Source organism: Puma concolor, chromosome B2 (genome assembly GCF_028749965.1).
Source record: "Puma concolor isolate L17-30 chromosome B2, mPumCon1.1.hap2, whole genome shotgun sequence".
In the NCBI taxonomy this organism is placed as follows: Eukaryota; Metazoa; Chordata; class Mammalia; order Carnivora; family Felidae; genus Puma; species Puma concolor.
In genome coordinates this window covers 23,084,113-23,103,978 of record NC_141671.1, presented here as the reverse complement: position 1 = coordinate 23,103,978, position 19,866 = coordinate 23,084,113, and the positions used below count along the sequence as shown (strand labels likewise).

The following is a 19,866-nucleotide window of genomic DNA, read 5'->3' as shown; positions in this document are numbered from 1 at the left end:
ACTTACCTGATGAAATGATTTTAATCTTTCCTTAACATTAGATGAAGAGCTCATTTTGGGACTTAATGTAAATAATGAAAGAATTCAGTGAGGCAAAAGTAAACACATATGAAATAAACTGGATGCTGTATGCTTAAACCTACAAAGACATGGGCCAGTAATTCACTTACATCTAAGTGTGCAAAGGAGGAGACACTGCTGAAACATTTCAGCTTGTATTTCATAAAAACAGTTTTGAAATATTTGACATAGTTTAGTAATCTTCTAGAAGACAGCCCACCTAGTTTGGATGGTATGTTAGTTTTCACAGGTGGCTAGGACAGAGTACCATAAACTGGGTGGCTAAAATAAGAGTTCTGGAGGCTGGTTGGTTCCTTCTGAGGCCTCTCTCCCTGGCTTGTACGTGGTCGTCTTCTCCCTGTGTCTTCATACAATCTTCCCTCAGTGTGGTTATGTGTCAGCATTCTGATCCCCTCTTCTTATGAAGACACCAGTCAGATTGGATTAGGGCCCATCCCAATGACCTCATTTTACCTTCATTACCTCTTTAGAGACCCTATCTCCACATACGGTCAGCTGGGGTACTAAAGGTTAGGATTCATATTAATTTTTGGGGGGGGGGGATACAGTTCAGTCCCTGACAGATAGAAAGTCTCCTGAGCCTCCTACCTTTGGTGTATTGACTCATATTTTACCTCAGAAAGAGTGAGGAGTGGACTTGATCTTAAGAAGAGTGGGATCCAGGCCCTAGAGAGCCAGATACACTCTGACAATAAACCCATTCAGAGGCCCAGGAGACCCTAGAGCGGGCCCCTCAATCCTTGTGTCGGTGATACTTGTACCCCAAGGAGGAGAGAGATGGGACCAGCACCTGACAGGAGTGGAGGTTGGACTGGAGATCACCTCAGTACGTACCTCCCTGGACTGACTTGTTCTTAATCTGACCGACATCTACTTTACTCTTTTCTTTTCTAATTAAAAAATATTAGCAATTATGGACATGGTAACTAAACGAATGGCACAAAAAAACCTTACAGTGGAAACACCCCATATTCCATTATTTTAATCACTCACTGACAAATATTTATAACTTGGCTGCCCTCCCTTTCTTCATCACACTTGCCTGGCAAAACTCCTCGCCTGCTCGTCGGCATCTCTCCACCTACTCTGTACACACGCCCAAACAACTTTCTGTTCCTGGAAGAAAAGGCCAACCAGTACAGACAAGCATCACTCAAAATTCATGACCATAGACCTCATGCACCCCTCAGCACTGCCAGATTCTACTACACATTGTCAGTCAGCATTCTTCCCTATCCTACATAGTCATTTTACACCTTGTCTCTCCTGAAGCCTCCAACACCCTCTTCCCCCTACATGCACTCGGGACCTAACCTCAATTCCCAATTAACTTGGAACACGGAAACAATGAGAAGAGAGATCTTGAAGCTCCCAGTGCCTTGTCTGCCCCCCATGCATGTCAGCACCCACACCCCTGCTAGTTGTGTAGACCAGTTGTGCACACGACTACCCAAGGACTTTGCCTATTCAAAGACCTCACCCAGCCCTTGTCCCCTCTGTCTTGTTATCTGTTGAATAAGCCTGATGTAACCACATTTGAAACTGTTTAACCTGAAAAGAGCAAGGCCATGCTTTGAAGCCATGAGAATTTCTTGAGGATATCTCTCACCACTTCTGGTGGGGTATGCTAGGGAATCCCAGAGATGAGCAGGGGATCCCAGAGACCAGACATCCATAAAACAACCACTTTCAGCAAAATCTATTGCTTACCTGCAAAGCCTTTTAGTTACAAGCTGGAAAAAAAAAGAATTTTTTATGCTTAATTTTATTCCTACTGACCTTTTTCAATGGAAATAAAATATAGAAATTCTTTGCAGTTGGACTGAAGATATATAAAATTCCTCAAATATCACTTTGGATGCATTCTTTTTTTTAAGAATCATTTTTTAAGTTTATTTATTTAAGAGACAGAAGTAGGGGTAGGGGCAGAGAGAGAGGGAGGAGAGAATCCTAAGCAGGATCCACACTGTCAGCACCGAGCCCGATGTGGGCCTCGAACTCACGAACTATGAGATCCTGATCTGAGCTGAAACCAAGAGTCAGATGCTCAACTGACTGAGCCATCCAGGTGCTCCACTTTGGATGCATTTCAAGTTCTCAGAACTCATGGTTTACAGTGGACTATGAAACAAGATCACCTGCCCACAGCCCACACAATGTCAATGTCATGTGACCCCCCCCTTCCCACTTTGTGACACAGAATATAAGGACATTCAGTCCTACTTTCAGGCTAACATAAAAGATATGTGTTTCTCTGCTACAAACCAGCCTGCATTTGGCTGTGGCAAGGTGGACATACAGGAGCTGTTTGGAGCAGACAAGACCCTGGGACCCATCAGGAAAACTAGGCTCTTGGTTTGTACATGAGTGTCATGTGGAATAGGTGACTAAAGGGGTTCTCTGAAAGTCAATTTCAACCCAAGGTTAAATTAGGTCATTTAACAAATTGTGGTTGAGAGCGAACACAAACCAGGCATGGTCATAGGTATGTAAAGATGACAGCAAACAAGAATGACATGGCTCTACCCTCACGGCACTTACATTCTAGTGGGAAGGAAACACATAGACAGATAAGCAGACACATAGATATATAACAATCAGATGAGGCCAAGAAGGGGGGCTTGGGCCAATCTCATAAGGCTTTGTAGTCAGGTGAGGAGCCTGGTTTCCAATCTCAGAGAAATGAAAAGCTCTTCGAAGGTCTGAGCAGGAGAGAGCCATGATCTCATTTATCCTATAACAAGTTTGCTTTTGCTGCCTTGTATAGAATGGATTTCAGGGGGCCAAACTAGAATTGGGAGACCAGCTAGAGGTTTCAGGTGTATAGGCTGGAGATCATAGTACCTGGGACTAGGGTAGGGAGAGAGGGAGAGAGAGAGGGAGAGAGAAGGGATTCAAGATGGATTGCTTGGATGCAAAGAACAGGGGGAGGGGTGGCATCAGGGATGGCCCCTGGGTTTCATGGCTCAAGCAGCTGGGTGGCTGGTAGAGAAAACCAGAAGTATACATGTTTGGGGAGTATGGGAGGTGTCCAAGAGAAACTGTACAGGACAAACTTAAACCAGCAGGGGAACTTTATTCAAGACTATTGCAATGGTGGAGAGGGGTTAAATTCAACTCCAATACAATAGGGTAACTGGTGATTTACATCTGATAGGCAGGGCAAGGGGGTCAGTTTGTGGAAAATTATTAAGAGGAACTTGATTAGGTGTCAAGGGTAGGAGAATTCTTGCTGAATGGGTTGGAAGACTTCTTGCTATTCTGGGCTCACAAACCAAGGGCAACCAGCCAAGGCCAAGGAAGTTGAGAAGAAAGTTCAGAGGAGCCTAACTACAATTTGGTAAAGGAGGGGATCCTTGTCAGTGGGAAGGACTAAGTGTTCTGTTTGACCTGTGTCAAGTTTAAGATGTCCAAGAAGAGATGTCAGGTGTGTAGCCCAGTAGGTAAATCTAGAGGTCAGAGCAGAGGTCTAGGCTGGTTATGGAAATTCCATCACTATAAAGCCACAACCCTCACTGAGCTCTCAGATTTGTGATGTAGAGTCTGATAGGCCAATCCCAGCTGGCACTTCTAAACCCTGCATGGGATAGTTAAGCACTGAACAGGTCTTAGTGTCCCCATTCCAGAGGGAACAGAACCCAGTTATTCTCCTCCCTTGCATTCAGGGTCCTTATCACTTGAAGACAGGGGAAGGCTTAATGAGGACTTGCCCCTCATAAAGAAAAAAAGAAAGAAAATATTCATGCTCCCTAGTGTTGACTGAAAATATTTCTATTGTAATAACACTTAAATATGTATAACATAAAACTAAATAGAAATGCTTTATGCTTATAGCATATTATATAGTGATCAACGCAGAGTAAACTGAAGAAGTGAAAACAGGGTCCTCTCTCTCTCCACCCACAATTGACCCCAGTTTGAGGAACACTAGGGAAATGAATTCTAACATCCCTTCTGTCTTAACATGCAATGGTTTTTGGAGCCTGCAGTTGAGGAAACAGGGGCCATCATTGATGTGACAATAGAGGTCCAAAGGTAGCATGAGAGACAGCATTAAATAAAATGAATAGATAAGAAAAATAAGCATTTTGCCTAAAAAGAAAAAAACAGAAACAAAACAGGAATAAGGAGAATAACAGATTTATTGCTCAGGTGAAAAGAGATCTTCTTGCAAATTTGAAAAAGTTCAGCTTTTAATCTTTCTTGACTTACTTGGCCCCATACCTAACAGGTTTAGTTTAAAAAAAAAACTGGTGAGAGGTCTTTTAAAATAACTATGATATTGGTTTATATTTGGAGAAGTTAAGAATGCTATTCATTTTATTAATTACAAAAGTGAGGGGAAATCATGCCTGAAGTCACCCATCTAAAACAACAACAAATACTCTTGTGCATTCTTTTCTAGTCCTTTGTCCTGTGCATATATATATATATATATAAAACCAACTAATGTATAATGTTGTAGTCTTTTCAAGTTTAGGATTGTGAGATGTATTTTATTCTGTTGCCACATAGTTATAATTTGTTGACTGCATAATTGCATATTTCTCATATATATGCTACAAGGTATATAATCCCCCTCTTATTCTGTATATGTAAGTTGCTATCTGTCACTCATAAAAAATGCTGCAGTGAACATCTTCAGGCATACAGCCTTTTCCATCTTGTGGATTAGTTCATTTCACTAGATTCTGGGTCAAAGGGTACTATTTTACATCAAAAAAATATTTCTGATGATCTAAACAGAGACTTGAGAATAACATAGGGGAAAAAAGCAGATTTGCCACCGACACTAATGAGCGAAGTTGAAATCCTGAGGGAGAAGCAGGGGCTGTGTCGCCAGGCAGAGATGGTCCTCTGAACATGGGGGTGTTTGGTGCTCATCTTTCTAAACCTTGCTTGATGCCTCCAGGCAAAGAGGGCAAGAGCTGAGCAGCAAGATCAATTCAGACGCGCTCTGTTCCGATCTGCCAGGGGCAGGAGCTACAGACTGCACAGGCGCTAGTTACCAAGGCGACCTCCACATGTCCCCTCTTTTCCAGGTTAACAGTTCTGAATCTGTGCTGGATGGTTGGATAGAATTAGTTCAAAAAAAGAGAGAAAAAAGAAAGTGGCTTTAAAAGACAGTCTGTTAACCCGAAGAACCAGCGCCAAGCACAGCGCAGAGAACCTTCTGGTCCGTTCCTTTTTCTGTATGACTTCATGGTTTGATCTTTCCTCTGAGGTGAATTTATTTCCATTTTTCTTTAATAAAATAGAACCACCAGCGTGTTCCATTGCATCTAATTACATTCAGCCTGTGGAGTTTCAAATGTCCCTGCCACACGAACTCACAGGGGTCCCAACAGGAAACACACTGGAGGCATAATAGTACGATTATCATGGTCATGGAGAAACTGAAGGGTCTCAAACACACATGCCCGATCCCCCGCAAGACCCCACTGCTGCCCGACTCATTACTTGTGGGGATTCTCAGGGCCTGAGAATATGTTGCTCCCGGCTGTTCACGGAAAGCTCTAGAGCCTCTACCACCCTGCTCCTCACTGGATTTTCCACGTCTCCACTGGCTTTTCACAGCCTGAAAAGCCTTGCAGAGCCTGAGAGCTGGATCTCTAGGTGGGTCACTACTGGTCCTTGGGTGTGAGTTTGCAGGATGGGAATTCGGGGCTCTGCTGCTTTCCCCCAGGTGACTTGTCTGCATCTTGCAGCCACAAACCAGCCACAGCCTTAGTTATGGCTCTGGACTAATGACACACAGAATGACAGGATTCACCACTTAACAAGGTGTGGCAAGTGTGACTCGTGGCCCACAGCCTGAGTGTGCAAAAATATATATCACATCACATTTTCTATGATGCATTCCTAATTCTGAATCTCCACTCAGGCAGCTGAAAAGTGTAACTGGGCTTGTTCCCGGGGCCTCTCCCCTCCCCGGCTTCAGGGTTGAGCAAAATGCTGACTGGCCCAGGGGTGTCTGTCTGGCACCCGGGGGCCTGCACGCCCAGGCTGCTGTGGACAGGACCATGGACAGCATCTGGCTGCTGCTGGTCCTGTGCCATGCCAGGGGCAAAGAAACCCCGTGCGTCTCCTTATGGGCCTATCGGGCTGGACACCCACTGTGGCTCTTCCCTTTCTGGGGTTTATTCTCCTCTCTGAGATGCACGCCTGGCTTTGTCAATGGCAGATGTGCCAAGGGCATTTCTTTTAATGCTGCGTGGTTCTTTCTTCCTTTGCATTTCTTCAGGGTGCTCTGAATTCCCTTTCCCCAAGTAATTAGGGTTTCCTACAAAATAATAAAAATCAGAAGGGAATTACTCTGGTGGTGGACACTACTGCACACTCCCCCTACAGCATGAAGCACAATCGTTGCCAATTTGTTTAAAGGGGGGAGAGTAAAAGAGGCAGACCCTGGAAGCCCACTCCCCTCCCCCTCCCCCAGTTTCTCAAAATAGACTCCACTACATTAGCTCCCTTGCAAGTCCCTATGTCCTCAGAAAGAAAACGTACTTATTGAAGTGTTCTGTCATTTCTCAGTGAGATGGGATGTGTCTCTTTCACGGGTTGAGTCCCCCAGCATTAACAACCTCTACCTGCCAAGCAGCACCTGGCCATGTAGGTGACACTTTCTTCAGCTGCCCTGGAGGTGGCAAGGTGAGCGTAGTAGACACCAGGTGGGATTTTGACTCTTGCGGCAAATGGCCTAGAGACTCAGTGAAGGGACAGGAGGAGAAGCAGTTACCCTGGCAATGGACCCAGCTGGAAGGAGAGGGACCTCGATGTGGCAGCTGTCATTTTACTCTGTTCCAAAACTAGAGAATGAACATCAGCCAGGGGCCTGGAGCGGGGTGGAGCATGTCTCTGAGGAGGAGGCGTGCACCGTGGGAGGTGTGTTTGGAACAGTCCCGAAGGAGTTGGTTATACTGCGCCCCCCTCCCCAAATTATACAAGGCTCTTGGAGGATTATCCTGGCCCTGGGAACGGCCACCTGGCACCTGCAACCACAGGCATCTGTGTTAAAGTTTCAAACCAAATCCAGTGATCTATAAAAATAAAAATACATTGTAACCAAGTTGCGTTTCACCTAAGAATCCAAAGATGGTTTCACAATAAAAAATTTTCTTGGATAATGCACCACACTGAAATAGAAGAGAAGGCTTATTCTAGAATGTTCATAGCAGCATTCTTTGAATTCCAAAACAATCAAACCAAAAAAAAAAAAAAAACCCAAAACGAGTCATTTACAATGATCATCAGCAGAACAATGGATATATCAGTTGTGATATAATTATATAAGGAAGTACTAGGCAGTAGTGAAAATCCATGAGCTGGTGTTATATATATTAACATGCCTGAATATAAAAAAAAAATGTAATGTTGAGTTCAGAAAAGCAAGTGCATAAGAACAGGTATGGCAATTCATTTACAATAAAGATGACATGAAAAAAACAATACCATGTGGCATGTAGAGATGCATGCATATGTAGTAACAGTGTAAAGAAAAGTGTGGTGATGGGGCGCCTGGATGGCTCAGTTGGTTGAGTGTCTGACTTCGGCTCAGGTTATGATCTCACGGTTTGTGAATTCGAGCCCTGCATCAGGCTCTGTGCTGACAGCTCAGAGCCTGGAGCCTGCTTCAGATTCTGTGTCTCCCTCTCCCTCTGCTCCTCCCCTGCTCACACGCTGTCTCTCTCTCTCAAAAATAAAGATTAAAAAAAATGAAAAAAAAAAAAAAAGAAAAGTATGGTGATTATAAGGTCTGACTTCATGGTAATATTTTCCTGTTAAATATTTCACAATATTTTCAGAGTGCCTCGGTGGCTGAATAGATTTCGGCTGAGGGCTTGATCTCATGGTTCATGGGATGGAGCTCTGCACTGGGCTCTGTGCTGGCAGTGCAGAGCCTGCTTGATATTCTCACTCTCTCCCTTTCTCTCTGCCCCTCCCCTGCTTGAGTTCTTTCTCTCTCTCTCTCTCTCTCTCTCTCTCAAAATAAATAAATAAACATTAAAAAATTTCACAATATTTTCACATAAATTTTGAATTAGCCATGCAATGAAAAGCAAAAAGGAAGCATTAAGGGGAGCTACTATCTGAATTAACTTTTGATCTTAGAAGAATCAGTAGGAGTCTTGGTAGAAAGGAGAATGCCATCAGAGAATTCATAGGGCTGAACATATATATTAGACTTCAGGGGGAAAGAAAAGCATATAAAAATATGTAAGAATTATATATAAGGATATATAAAAATATGTTAAAAAGAAGGAATACATGAAGAATTACATTGAGAAGATCAAATTTAAACTCTGAATAGTCAAATCCAAGGGGAGTAAAACCCATCCAGTCAGCCCACACACAGTCCCTCCCAAGGCCACAGAAGACATCCCTATTGACCCTAAGGGGATCTGGGCTGAGCTCAGATTTTACAAGGCTCTTTCCAGAAGATGGAGGCAGGGTCATTGTCAAAAGAGGTTGGGGGAAAAAAAAAAAAAAAGCAAAACCTATAGGGATATAGGGAAAGAAGCCCAGAGGAAGCTGACAATTGGAAAAGCTGGAGCCCCAGAAGTCCCTGCAGAGTAGAGAGACACAGTGAAGCCCCAGATGCCTGCTTACAGATGCTGAGGGGTCCACTTACTTCTGGTGGGGCCTGGGGAGAAACTCTAGTAGGACAGGGAGCAGAGACTTTTGGGCGCCTGCCAGAGAGAATATGGGACCAGGGAGCAGCTTTCAGGGGATTCAGACATCAGGCCAGGTGACTGAGTCAGAGGCACATATCACAGACCACTGTCATCTCCATAACTGGGGACCAAGAGGCAGGCAAGCTGGTGGCTGGTAAGCGTCATTGCATTTCAGAAAAGGGAGGGAAAAGGATTTCAGAACCTTAGAGCAATTTCCTGCAGAACCCATCTTCCCTCCCACCTTTTCTTTTTCTTCTTCTTTTTTAAAAATAGGGTTTATTTTTTAAGAACAGTTTTAAGTTGGGGCGCCTGGGTGGCGCAGTCGGTTAAGCGTCCGACTTCAGCCAGGTCACGATCTCGCGGTCCGTGAGTTCGAGCCCCGCGTCGGGCTCTGGGCTGATGGCTCGGAGCCTGGAGCCTGTTTCCGATTCTGTGTCTCCCTCTCTCTCTGCCCCTCCCCGGTTCATGCTCTGTCTCTCTCTGTCCCAAAAATAAATAAACGTTGAAAAAAAAATTAAAAAAAAAAAAAGAACAGTTTTAAGTTCACAGCAAAGTCGAAAGGAAAGTACAGAGATTTCCTGTATACCCCCTCCCCCCACACACATGCAGCCTTCCCCACCATCAACACCCCCACCAGAGTGGGACATTTGTTACAATCAATGAATCTACACTGACACGTGAAAACCACCCAAAGTCCATAGTTTCCCTTAGATTAAGGTTTATTCTTGGAGTTGTACCTTCTGTGGGTTTCCACAAATTGCTATCATTGCAGTGTCCTACAGAGTATTTCCACTGCCCTAAAACTCCCTTGTGTTCCACCTGTTCATCCCCCTCTCCTCGAAACCCTTGGCAACCACCCACCTTTTTACTCTCTCCATTGTTTTGCCTCTTCCAGGATGTCACAGAGTTGGAATCATCCAGTGTGTAGTCTTTCCAGATTGGCTTCTTTCACTTGGTGATATGCATTTGGTTTCTTTTGTGTCTTTTTGTGGCTTGATAGCTCATTTCTTTTTAGCACTGTATAATATCCCATTGTCTGCATATACCAGAATTCATTTATCCATTCAGTTACTGAAGGACATCTTGACTGCTTCCAAGTCTTGTCACTTACAAATAAAGCTGCTATAAACATCTATGTGCAGATTTTGGTATGGACATCAGTTTTATACTCTCCTGGGTATATTAAGGATTCCTGTGCTCTCTTTTCCCTCCTTCATCCCCCCCCCCCTCCTTTCATTAGTGCTTCCTGGATCTAGAAAACCATAGGGACTGACCGTGCCCCTCTGTGCTTTCCTCTCATTGCCTTGCATTGTTAGTTGGATTCCATACAACACATCTTGACTCCCTCACTGCAGATCAGGTGTTAATATCCCAGTGTCTAGAATAGTACTAGTCATGAAATACTGTTTCAGAATACTTGTTAAATGAATGAACGAATAAATGAGTGAATAAACAATTCTTCAGGGGAAAATGCTGCCTATGCTCCCTGAGGTTCATCATGATGAATCCCATAATCAGGACTGAGACCAGCCTTCCTTTGTGTTCTGAGCCCTGTGGAGGTGCCTGGGTGTGAGGAGCTGGAGGCTGTGACTTATATTACGTGTTCTCCACCAAGGAATGCAAGCCACATTGTAGGTCAGATCCGGTGGAAGAAGGCCTCCCAAGCCGTCAGAGTACATGTCCCAGGAGTGCAATTTCATCCCAAGAGGACGCCACAAACAGATCTCAGCCAAATGCATACCACTTCAGAAAGACAGCAAAGGTGGCAGTGTGGGGACAAGATTGGAGGAAACACTGAAGACCTGAGGCCACACAGGCAGTGGCCAAAACTCAGGCAGGTGATGGGCTTGCCAAAGAAGGCTGGCACCGTGAACATGAGAGGTGGGGATGCACTCCAGAGGTGCTTTAGGGGCGGGGCTGTGGGGCGTGGTGCTGAGCGACGTGGAGTCAGAGTGACAGGTGGGACGTGGCGCTGGTTTGGGCAGCGTGCTGGGGTGGGGGTCAGGGGGCGGTATCGCGGTCAGTTCTGGACATTTTAGGCGCTGGTTTGGGCAGCGTGCCGGGGTGGGGGGCGGTATCGAGGTCAGTTCTGGACATTTTAGGCGCTGGTTTGGGCAGCGTGCCGGGATGGGGGGCCGTATCGAGGTCAGTTCTGGACATTTTAGGCGCTGGTTTGGGCAGCGTGCCGGGGTGGGGGCGGTATCGAGGTCAGTTCTGGACATTTTAGGCGCTGGTTTGGGCAGCGTGCCGGGGTGGGGGGTGGTATCGAGGTCAGTTCTGGACATTTTAGGCGCTGCTTTGGGCAGCGTGCCGGGGTGGGGGGCCGTATCGAGGTCAGTTCTGGACATTTTAGGCGCTGGTTTGGGCAGCATGCTGGGGTGGGGGGCGGTATCGAGGTCAGTTCTGGACATTTTAAGCTCTATGGGTCTGTAGGACATTACCGGAGTGTAGTTAATTTTGTGTGGGGAGTCTGCTTGACTGGGTCATGGAATATCCAGATCTTGGGTCTAACATCATTCTGGGTGTGTCTGAGGGTGTTTCTGGATAGGATTAACCTATGAATGATATAGTAGACCGAGTAAATAGATTACCCTTCTTAACGTGGGTGGGCTTCATCCAATCCACTGAAGACCTGAATAGAGCAAAAAGGCTGAATAAGAGGTCAGGATCCTGCCTGACTGACTGAGCTGGAGCATCAGTCTTCTCCTGTCCTCCAAGCAAAAATCCTACCACTGGCTCTCTCCTGTCTCCACCCTGCCAGCTACAGATCTTGGGACTTCTCCACAGCAATTATTGTGTAAGCCAACTCATTATAATCTCTCTCTCTCTCTCCCTCCCTATACACACACACACACACACACACACACACACACACACACACAGAGAGAGATACAATAGAGAGATATTTTATATATATGTATATATAGGCAAGGTGGAGTGGTGGGCAGACCAAAGAAGGATGGGCATTTGCAAAAGACAAGAGGCCAAGGAGGAGCCTGGTATGCGGGAAGAATTGGAGCCCAGGAAGATGGCCAAGGTGTGGCTGGGGAGGTAGTAGGGGTGGGACCAACCATGCAGTATCCGCCATGGTACTGGCACTTAATGTCCCCCCTTAAATGGTAACAGAATTGATAAAAGGTGAAGGTGATGATAGGAAGTCTCCATGGATGACCACAGAAGCATAATCTTTCTGGATTTCTATCTAGAAAGGGAGTTAGCCTGGATATAGTTTATATTTTTTAACATGTTAACATTATTATATCTTTTTGGATATCCAGCATTCAAAGCAGACCTCTGCCCTGATGGGTCCTCAGGAGCCTCAGTGCATTCACTCTCTTTCATTTTCTTTTCTTTTTTGTGAGAGACAGATTGAGGCAGAGAGAGAGAGCACACATGCGCATGTGTATGAGGGGAGGGGCAGAGGGAGAGGGAGGGAGATAATCTTAAGCAGGCTCCACGCTGAGCACAGAGCCCAATGCAGGGCTCAATCTCACCACTATGAGATCATGACCTGAGCCAAAATCAAGAGTTGGAGCCACCTAGGCACCCCAACTGTCTTTCATTTTCTATATTCTGACGTTTTGACATCTTCAGGATGTGCTGACCCTGGAGGAACTGCCCCTCCCAGGGTTAGTTAACTCCTGGAGATAGCACTCTCCCCTTCAGAGTTCACCTTTCAAATACAAACAAACCAATCCAGGAACACCCCAACGACACCCTCCATGGGCTTTTTCACTGCCAGCCACTGTCCACATACCCTAATCACCCCAGAGCCAGGTAGCAGACTACTAGGGAGAGCCCATATATCCCAGAGCTGAATTATTTAAAATAGCCAATCTGAAGCCTGCCCACCTTGATTTGCCAGTTCCAGCCCAAGGAAACCACAATAAAGACTCTGGCCCATACTTTTCTCCCACTTGTTCTGCTTCCTGACCAATGCTGGTCCTTCCCATGTGGCCCTGCCTGGGGCGCAGAGGAAGGAGTTGCACCTATTTCTACTGCCCATGAGTCTGAGCTCACCCACCTCCCCACCTAGAAACCTGGGTCTTCACTGGGGCAGAGCTGGTGGGGTACCCTACCTTTGCTACACAGACCCAAGTTCATCCTTTAGGTCATGTTCTCTCCCTGTCTTCAGACAGGCAGACAGATACATAGACTGATTAATAGAACAGATTTATTCATTCACTCACTGAATATAACAGATTTATTCATTCACTCACTCTGTCATTCATTCATTCATTCATTCATCCACACATCCATTCGATGTATTTATTCATCAATCATTATAATAAAAAGTCAAGGGGAAATGTATAGAGGCTTTGCCACTTTCACTACCTCAGGAAATTTCCTTAACTTTCTAGCTTATTCTACTCATCTGCTTAAAAACTATATTAATATCTGCAAGAAGATCTATATAAAATAACTGACACTTGGTAGATGCCCCATGATGGTTCTTATTAATATTGGTATTTAGGTGCCAGACCCAGGAATACATAGATGGATTAACCCCACACTTTATTCTCAGGAAACTTATGTTCTGTTAAGTCTCATGTCTCTCTCTAGCAGAAATCGTGGGAAAAGGTGGGTCTTAGAGAGAGGAGTAATGGGATCTTCCTGGAGTCCAGCACTCCCGGAGCTGCCTGTGGACTTACCATACAAAGCACCCAAGTCCTGAAAGCACTGGGCCAGGGTGAGTGGGGGGTGAACCCAGAACCAGGGCTCAGCCCAATGCACTCAGACACCTGTTCCTCCCAGGCAGTACCTCCAGCTCTTCCCACCCTGGGGAGACCTGGGCTAGCATCCTAGGGCTGGGGGAGAGCACTGAGTTTGGCCACTGGTCAAACAGCCATGGGCCGGTGACTGGTGCCTGCAGAAGGCAGACCCTAATGCATGCCAGGGAGATGCTTGAACCATGTCTGGAAGCCCATGGAACTGAGATAGATGAGAATGCAGGCATCGCTGCTTGCCGTGCTCTAAATGAGCAAATGTTTGGGAACGAGGGTGCCAGAACAAAACTGCCTGCACTGTTGTCCCAGCCCCTTTTCAGCTCAAGTCACACATGTGCTAAGAGGCTTTTGGCTCCAGGCGGCTGGTAGACATCGCTGACAGATTTGGGATCTGATAAGAGACTGTTGATTTCATTCGTGTGTGCGATGTCGGAGATGAATTTTAACAGTTAAAACGGGGAAAGGAAAAAAAAAAGAGAGAGAGAGGGAGAGAGAGAGAAAAAGCCCAAGAGCGTTTGCCAGGATTGCAACACTGGCTGTTTCTTCCATTGGATTTCTTGAAACCGCTAACTCCCCAAGTCGGGGGAGCCTATTTATAAGGGCATTAGTGTTGTGTGCCTTCTGGGGAGCCAAGAGGTGTTTGTAGAGCAGAGACAAAGGGAGCTGTCTGTGGGGATGTCTGGTCCTCTGGCACTGTGAGCGCCCCTCCCCTGTGGGTCACTCTCTCCTCCTGCTCGTGCACTCAGTCTCCTGGGCAGACCAGGGACAGTCAAGGCCAGCACGACTCCCTTCTGAGGGTGGCAGCCTCAGACAATTCTTTAGGGCTTGCAACACCATGAGATTCTACCACAATGGTCTACTCCAGAACAAGAGTTTAAAAATTATTATTAATAATATTCCTTTGCAAAAAGAAACAAAGTTCCCTTTCTCAGGGAACTCCAATTAGAAATTAATTTTCTTTAATTTAACATCAAAGGATTAGTTGTTTTGGAAGCTACTAAAACAGGCATCGTGCAACCCAAAAGAATGATTGCATCTGTGACGTGAGTGATGGACACAAATGGCCTGTATAACCAATTGCTCTGTGTCTGGACTTCTCTGTAAGCTGCATTTGGTTAAACACTAACCCCATTTTCCCCCAAAAGGCCAGTGGCCCATCAGGCAGATAACCATCACTTATACTCATAAAGAGCAATAAGATTTCAAAGGTTTTCACCCCACTTGATCCTTACAACCTTCCAGGATGGTAGGCACCACAGACATTTGCACTGGCTTAGAGATGGCGAAATTAAAATCTAAGGAAATAAAAGCACAGGGTGGTAAATGGAAGGTCTCTTGACTCCAGGCCTGAAGCTCTTTCCCACTATATCCCAATGTTATCCCCGCGGTAGGAAACAGCCCAGGTTTCCTTCAAGAGTGAATGCCACTTCCACACATGCTGTGGCCTATATCCCCGTGCCCTGCTGGCGTCTCAAAGGACATTGGTGACAGCTGGACTGGGAAACATCCCAGAACTCCTTGCCCTGTGCCCTATGTAGCGGCCCTAAACTGAAGCATGCTGTGTATAGAATTCATACCCGCAGGGCACATCATCCTGGGCCTGTGAGGTGGGTCACTCCCTCTTGGGACACAGCCACTGGGCTGATAAGAGAGTGGCCACAGCGCCTCAGTGCCCACATGCCCGACCTCTCTTCCAGAGGTGGGCGCTGGTGCAGGTCTGGCCGTAATAGGCAGGACCTACCAAGCCTCCTGCACACTGGCAGAAGCTGGGTCAGCTGGAGACCACTGGCCATCCCTACCTCAAGTCCCTTTTGCAGAGCTGCCCCCTGAAACAGTCATGGAGGAGGGGATGGAGGGGAAGGGCCCCCTGCTCAACCCTGGGCTCCTCACTCTTCCCTTTACCTACTCTCTCTTATCAAATCCTGTTCCCAGGAAGAGGTATAAAAAGCTTTGATGGGCGCCTAGCTATTCATATTTTGTACATAGACATTCCCAGAAACTCCTGGGAGGAGAGGGTGAATTTCTGGGTGCAGAATTCGAGATAATACTGATGTGGGGGTGGCTAATTTAACTGAGGTATTCTCAATGTCTTTGAAACTTCTCAGAAGTCTATGCTGAGGGCTGGTCGTGAGCCTGATCTTAAGGATTAGCTGGGGGAAATTGTACCTCAGCACTTCCCTCAAAAGACACGTCAGCCAAGGATGGACATTTCATTTCTGTCAATACATACCTGACTCAAATCTTTAAAACTTTATCACTCTTGGGACACCTGAGTGGCTCAGTCAGCTAAACACCTAACTCTTGGTTTCATCTCAGGTCCTGATCCCAGGGTCGTGGGATCGAGCCCTGTGTCCAGCTCCACACTGAGCATAGAGCCTGCTTGAGTTTCTCTCTCTCTCCCTCTCTCTCTGCCCCTCCCCTCATTCTCTCTCTAAAAATAAAAAAAATTAAAAAAATGTATCACTCTTCTGTTTTACTAATGAAAATTTCAATATGGTGAATCATGTGTGTGAGAAGACTTGCCCATGTTAAATTAGGCAATTTTTAAGAAAGGTTTGATTTTTTAAGAGACATTTTAGGTGTATAGCAAAGTTGAGTGATGAAGAGTACAGAGATTTCCTGTAAACCCCCTGGTCCACACATGCATAGCCTCCCCCATCATCAACATCTCCTCCAGAGTGAGACATTTGTTACAATGGATGAACCCACACTGACACATCATAATCACCCAAAGTGTATAGTTTACACTAGGGTTCACTCCTGGTGTTGTACATTCTGTGGGGTTGGACAAATGCATAATGACATGTTTCCATCATTATGGTATCACACAGTGTAGTTTCACTGCCTTAAAACTCCTCTGTGCTCTGCCTTTTCAGTCCTCTGTCCTCCAAGCCCTAATAACCATTGTTCTTTTTTATTGTCTCCATAGATTATGGACAGTGGTTTTGCTTTCTCTAGAGTGTCATAGAGTTGGAGTCATACAGCATGTAGCCTGTTAAGATCGCTTCTTTCACTTAGAAATATGCATTTAAGATTACTCTGTGTCTTTTCATGACATGATAGCTTATTTCCTTTTAATGCTGGGTAATATTCCATTGTCTGGACGTACCAGAGTTTATTTACGCATTCACCTCCTGAAGATACTGAGGGTCATCTTGGTTGTTTCCAAATTTTGGCACTTATGAATAAAGTTGTTGCAAATATCCACATGCAGGTTTTTGCTTAGACATAAGCTTTCAACTCCTTTGGGTAAGTACCAAGGTGTGAGATTGGTGGAAGTTGTGCTATTGTTGTTTTGGGTAAGTGGCCCTCAACCCTGGTTGCCCATCATGATTATCTGGTTAGCATTTAAAAAACATTTTCTAAATTGTAGTATGAACACTAAACATGAGACCTACCATTAACAAATCTCTAAGTGTATAGTACAGCACTGTTGACTGTAGATAAGATGTTGTACAGACAATCTCTAGAGCTTATTAATCTTGCTTAACTGAAGACTTTATGCCTGTTGATTAATAACTCCTCATTTCCCCCTCCCCAGCCCCTGGCAGCCACCCTTCCACTCTTTGTTTCTGTGAACTTAACTATTTTAGACACCTCATGTATGTAGAATCATGCAGTCTTTGTCTTTCTGTGACCAGCCCATTCACTGAGCATAATGTTCTCAAGGTTCACCCATGTGGCAACATATTATAGGATTTCCTTCTTTCTTAAGGCTGAATAGTGGACCATTGTGAGTACAGACCACATTTTGTTTGTCCATTCACCTATCAATGAACATTTAAGTTGTTTCCACACCTAGGCTATTGTGCATAATGCTGCTGTGAACATAGGAGTACTAATAATGCTGAGATCCTGATTTATCTTGAATTCTTTTGGAGAAATACCCAGAAATGAGACTTCTAAATCATATGATAGCTTTATATTTATGTGTTTGTTTGTTTGTTTGTTTATATTTTTTAGGGAGAGAGAGAGAGAGCACAAGTTGGGGAGAAGGGCAAAAGGAGAGAGAGAGAATCTCAAATAGGTTCCATGCTCAGCACAGACCCTGACGTGGGGCTTGGTCCCACCACCCTGCATTCATGACCTGAGCTAAAATCAAGAGTTGGACGCTCAAATGACTAAGCCACCCAGGTGCCCCAATAGTTTTATTTTTAATGTTTGGAGAAACCCCTATACTGTTTCCCACAGTGGCCGCACCATTTTGCGTTCCCAACAGCATTGCACAAGGGTTCCCTTTTCTCCACATCCTCACCAACACTGTTGTCTTTTGTTTTTGATAATAACCATCCTGACCGATATAAGGTAATAAAATCCCTACGCCCACCCTCACCCAGGCCATTTAAATCAGACTTGGTGAGCGTGGGGCTTGAACAACAGAATTAAACAAAACCATCAGGTCGTCACAGTATGTAGCCGGGGTTGAGAGTCACTAATTCAGATGCTGACACCAGACTCCTGGGTTTGTGTGATTTTCAGTCAGCCTCTCCACCTATGCACATGTGGGCTTTGAGCGCACAAGGGAAATGGTTTTAAAAAAACCCAGCTGTTTGTTATGTTTTGTGAAATATTTCTACTTTGGGTCTCCATTTGACCCCAAATCAGTTTCATTTTTTTTTAATTATTTTTTTTAAACGTTTATTTATTTTTGAGACAGAGAGAGACAGAGCATGAACGGGGGAGGGTCAGAGAGAGGGAGACACAGAATCCGAAACAGGCTCCAGGCTCCGAGCTGTCAACACAGAGCCCGACACGGGGCTCGAACTCACTGACCACGAGATCGTGACCTGAGCCGAAGTCGGCTGCTCAACTGACTGAGCCACCCAGGCGCCCCAAATCAGTTTCATTTTTTATAAAATCTCTCATGTGAGGTTAAAATCTGTCCCCTTTCACTTCCTTAGATTGATACCAGGTCCAGAAAGTCTCACTTTATCAAATTCCAGCATTCCTGGGGACGTTGGACTCTGCTAACCATTTCCAACTTCTGGGAACAACCATTCCTAGTGTGACAAACACACTTGCTCAGTTGGGCAGGAGATGTAGGCCAACTGCTTCCTCTTTACAGCCACCTTATGCCTGGCCAGCTTCTTGTGGCTAACAGGGATGGGGGGCACCAATCACTGTCTGCCTGGGGCAGTGTGGGACCATGAGATGTCCCAGGTGGAAGGGTCGTTAGAGGGTCTCCAGGCCAGTAATTTACACCATCATGTTTAAGCAGGAGAACTTCCTTCCGATACATACATATAGAACAGACAGAAGCTGAGGCACCCTCCTTGGATAGTGGGCTGGAAAGTCCACCCACCCATGAAGCGCCCGTCCTCCACAACCTGGAGAGATTTATAATGTTCCAGAGGCCACACCCTGAGTCCTTATTTTCCACAGAAAAGTGAGGGTGGGGATGGGTGGGTGGCAAGTCAAGAGGAGAGGGGGTGTTGCTGCTGTAGAAACCCCCCATTTCATAGATTGGTGGGGCCAGCCTTAGTTGGTGATATGATGGGCATTCTTTAAGCATGTCATAGACACTGGGTGCTGTGCTAATTGCTCTTCAAATAACACTCTGTATTCATGAACACTTTCTCCCCCTCCTCCACAGCCCACCTCTGCCTACCATTGTTTCTCTTTTCCAGTGTTTCCCTCCTTTCCCTCCTGCTTCCGTCACCCTGTCCCCCACTCCCTACCTGGCTCCCTGGGCTTGTTCTGAAGGACAGATGTTTTCCCCTATGATGGCAGAGCTAACCTACAAATATGTCAGATTTCCTCAATGTTAGGAGAAAACTTTTTCCTTGAAAGTCAGACCCTGACCCAGGCTTCCTTCTGCCTTAGTACAGCTTGGCTCCACGAAATCCAGACCTGAGTGAGAAGCTGGTCCACTTCTCCTAAGCAAACAAGTGTGGGGTTGGGGCTCCTCCCCTGAATGGGAGCAGAGGACAGAGGGAAAGTCTTCCTACCCTTTTCCATCTTTGTTCTTTTCTCCCCTGACTTCTCTCCCTTCTGTGGCACTGACTCCCCTGGGGCTTCCCTGGAGCTGGAAAGCAGAAACCTGTGGGGAATAAGGTGAAGCTGTCAGGGAAGGCTGTGGGATCAGCACCCAGCTTGGTGTGTGGCTCAGAGTAGATGCCCAGCAAATGTGCTGGCACAGAACACAATGGGATCTGGAAAGTGAGTACTTACACACTTCTCATAGTAGCAATAATGGACTGAAAGAATACTTCTGGTCCACGTTTCCTTTTTCCTTGCCCTTGAGCTTCCCTGAAGTGCATGTGGTGCTGAATCTTTGAAGCTGTAATGAAATGTTTGGCTTTGACCTGGGAAAATGTGATACAGGAGCTCTGTGGAAACTTCCCAGAAGTCATCAATGGAGAGTGCTCCTGGGACCCAAGGTC

General features: G+C 45.7%; 1 protein-coding gene across 4 annotated transcripts in view; it reads left to right on the top strand.

Annotated features, from left to right (window-relative positions):
- The window catches only part of FARS2 (phenylalanyl-tRNA synthetase 2, mitochondrial), a 626,558-nt gene that overhangs the window by 559,497 nt on the left and 47,195 nt on the right, over positions 1-19,866 (top strand). Inside the window, exon 9 of one of the 4 annotated variants that reach the window (XM_086706388.1) lies at positions 5,124-5,372. The exons of the other annotated variants lie outside the window; for them this stretch is intronic. Within the exon in view, the coding sequence (XP_086562514.1) occupies positions 5,124-5,160 (37 nt within the window). The 3' untranslated portion in view covers positions 5,161-5,372. Of the gene's footprint in view, positions 1-5,123; positions 5,373-19,866 lie in introns of those variants that run through there. 4 annotated transcript variants of the gene reach the window in all.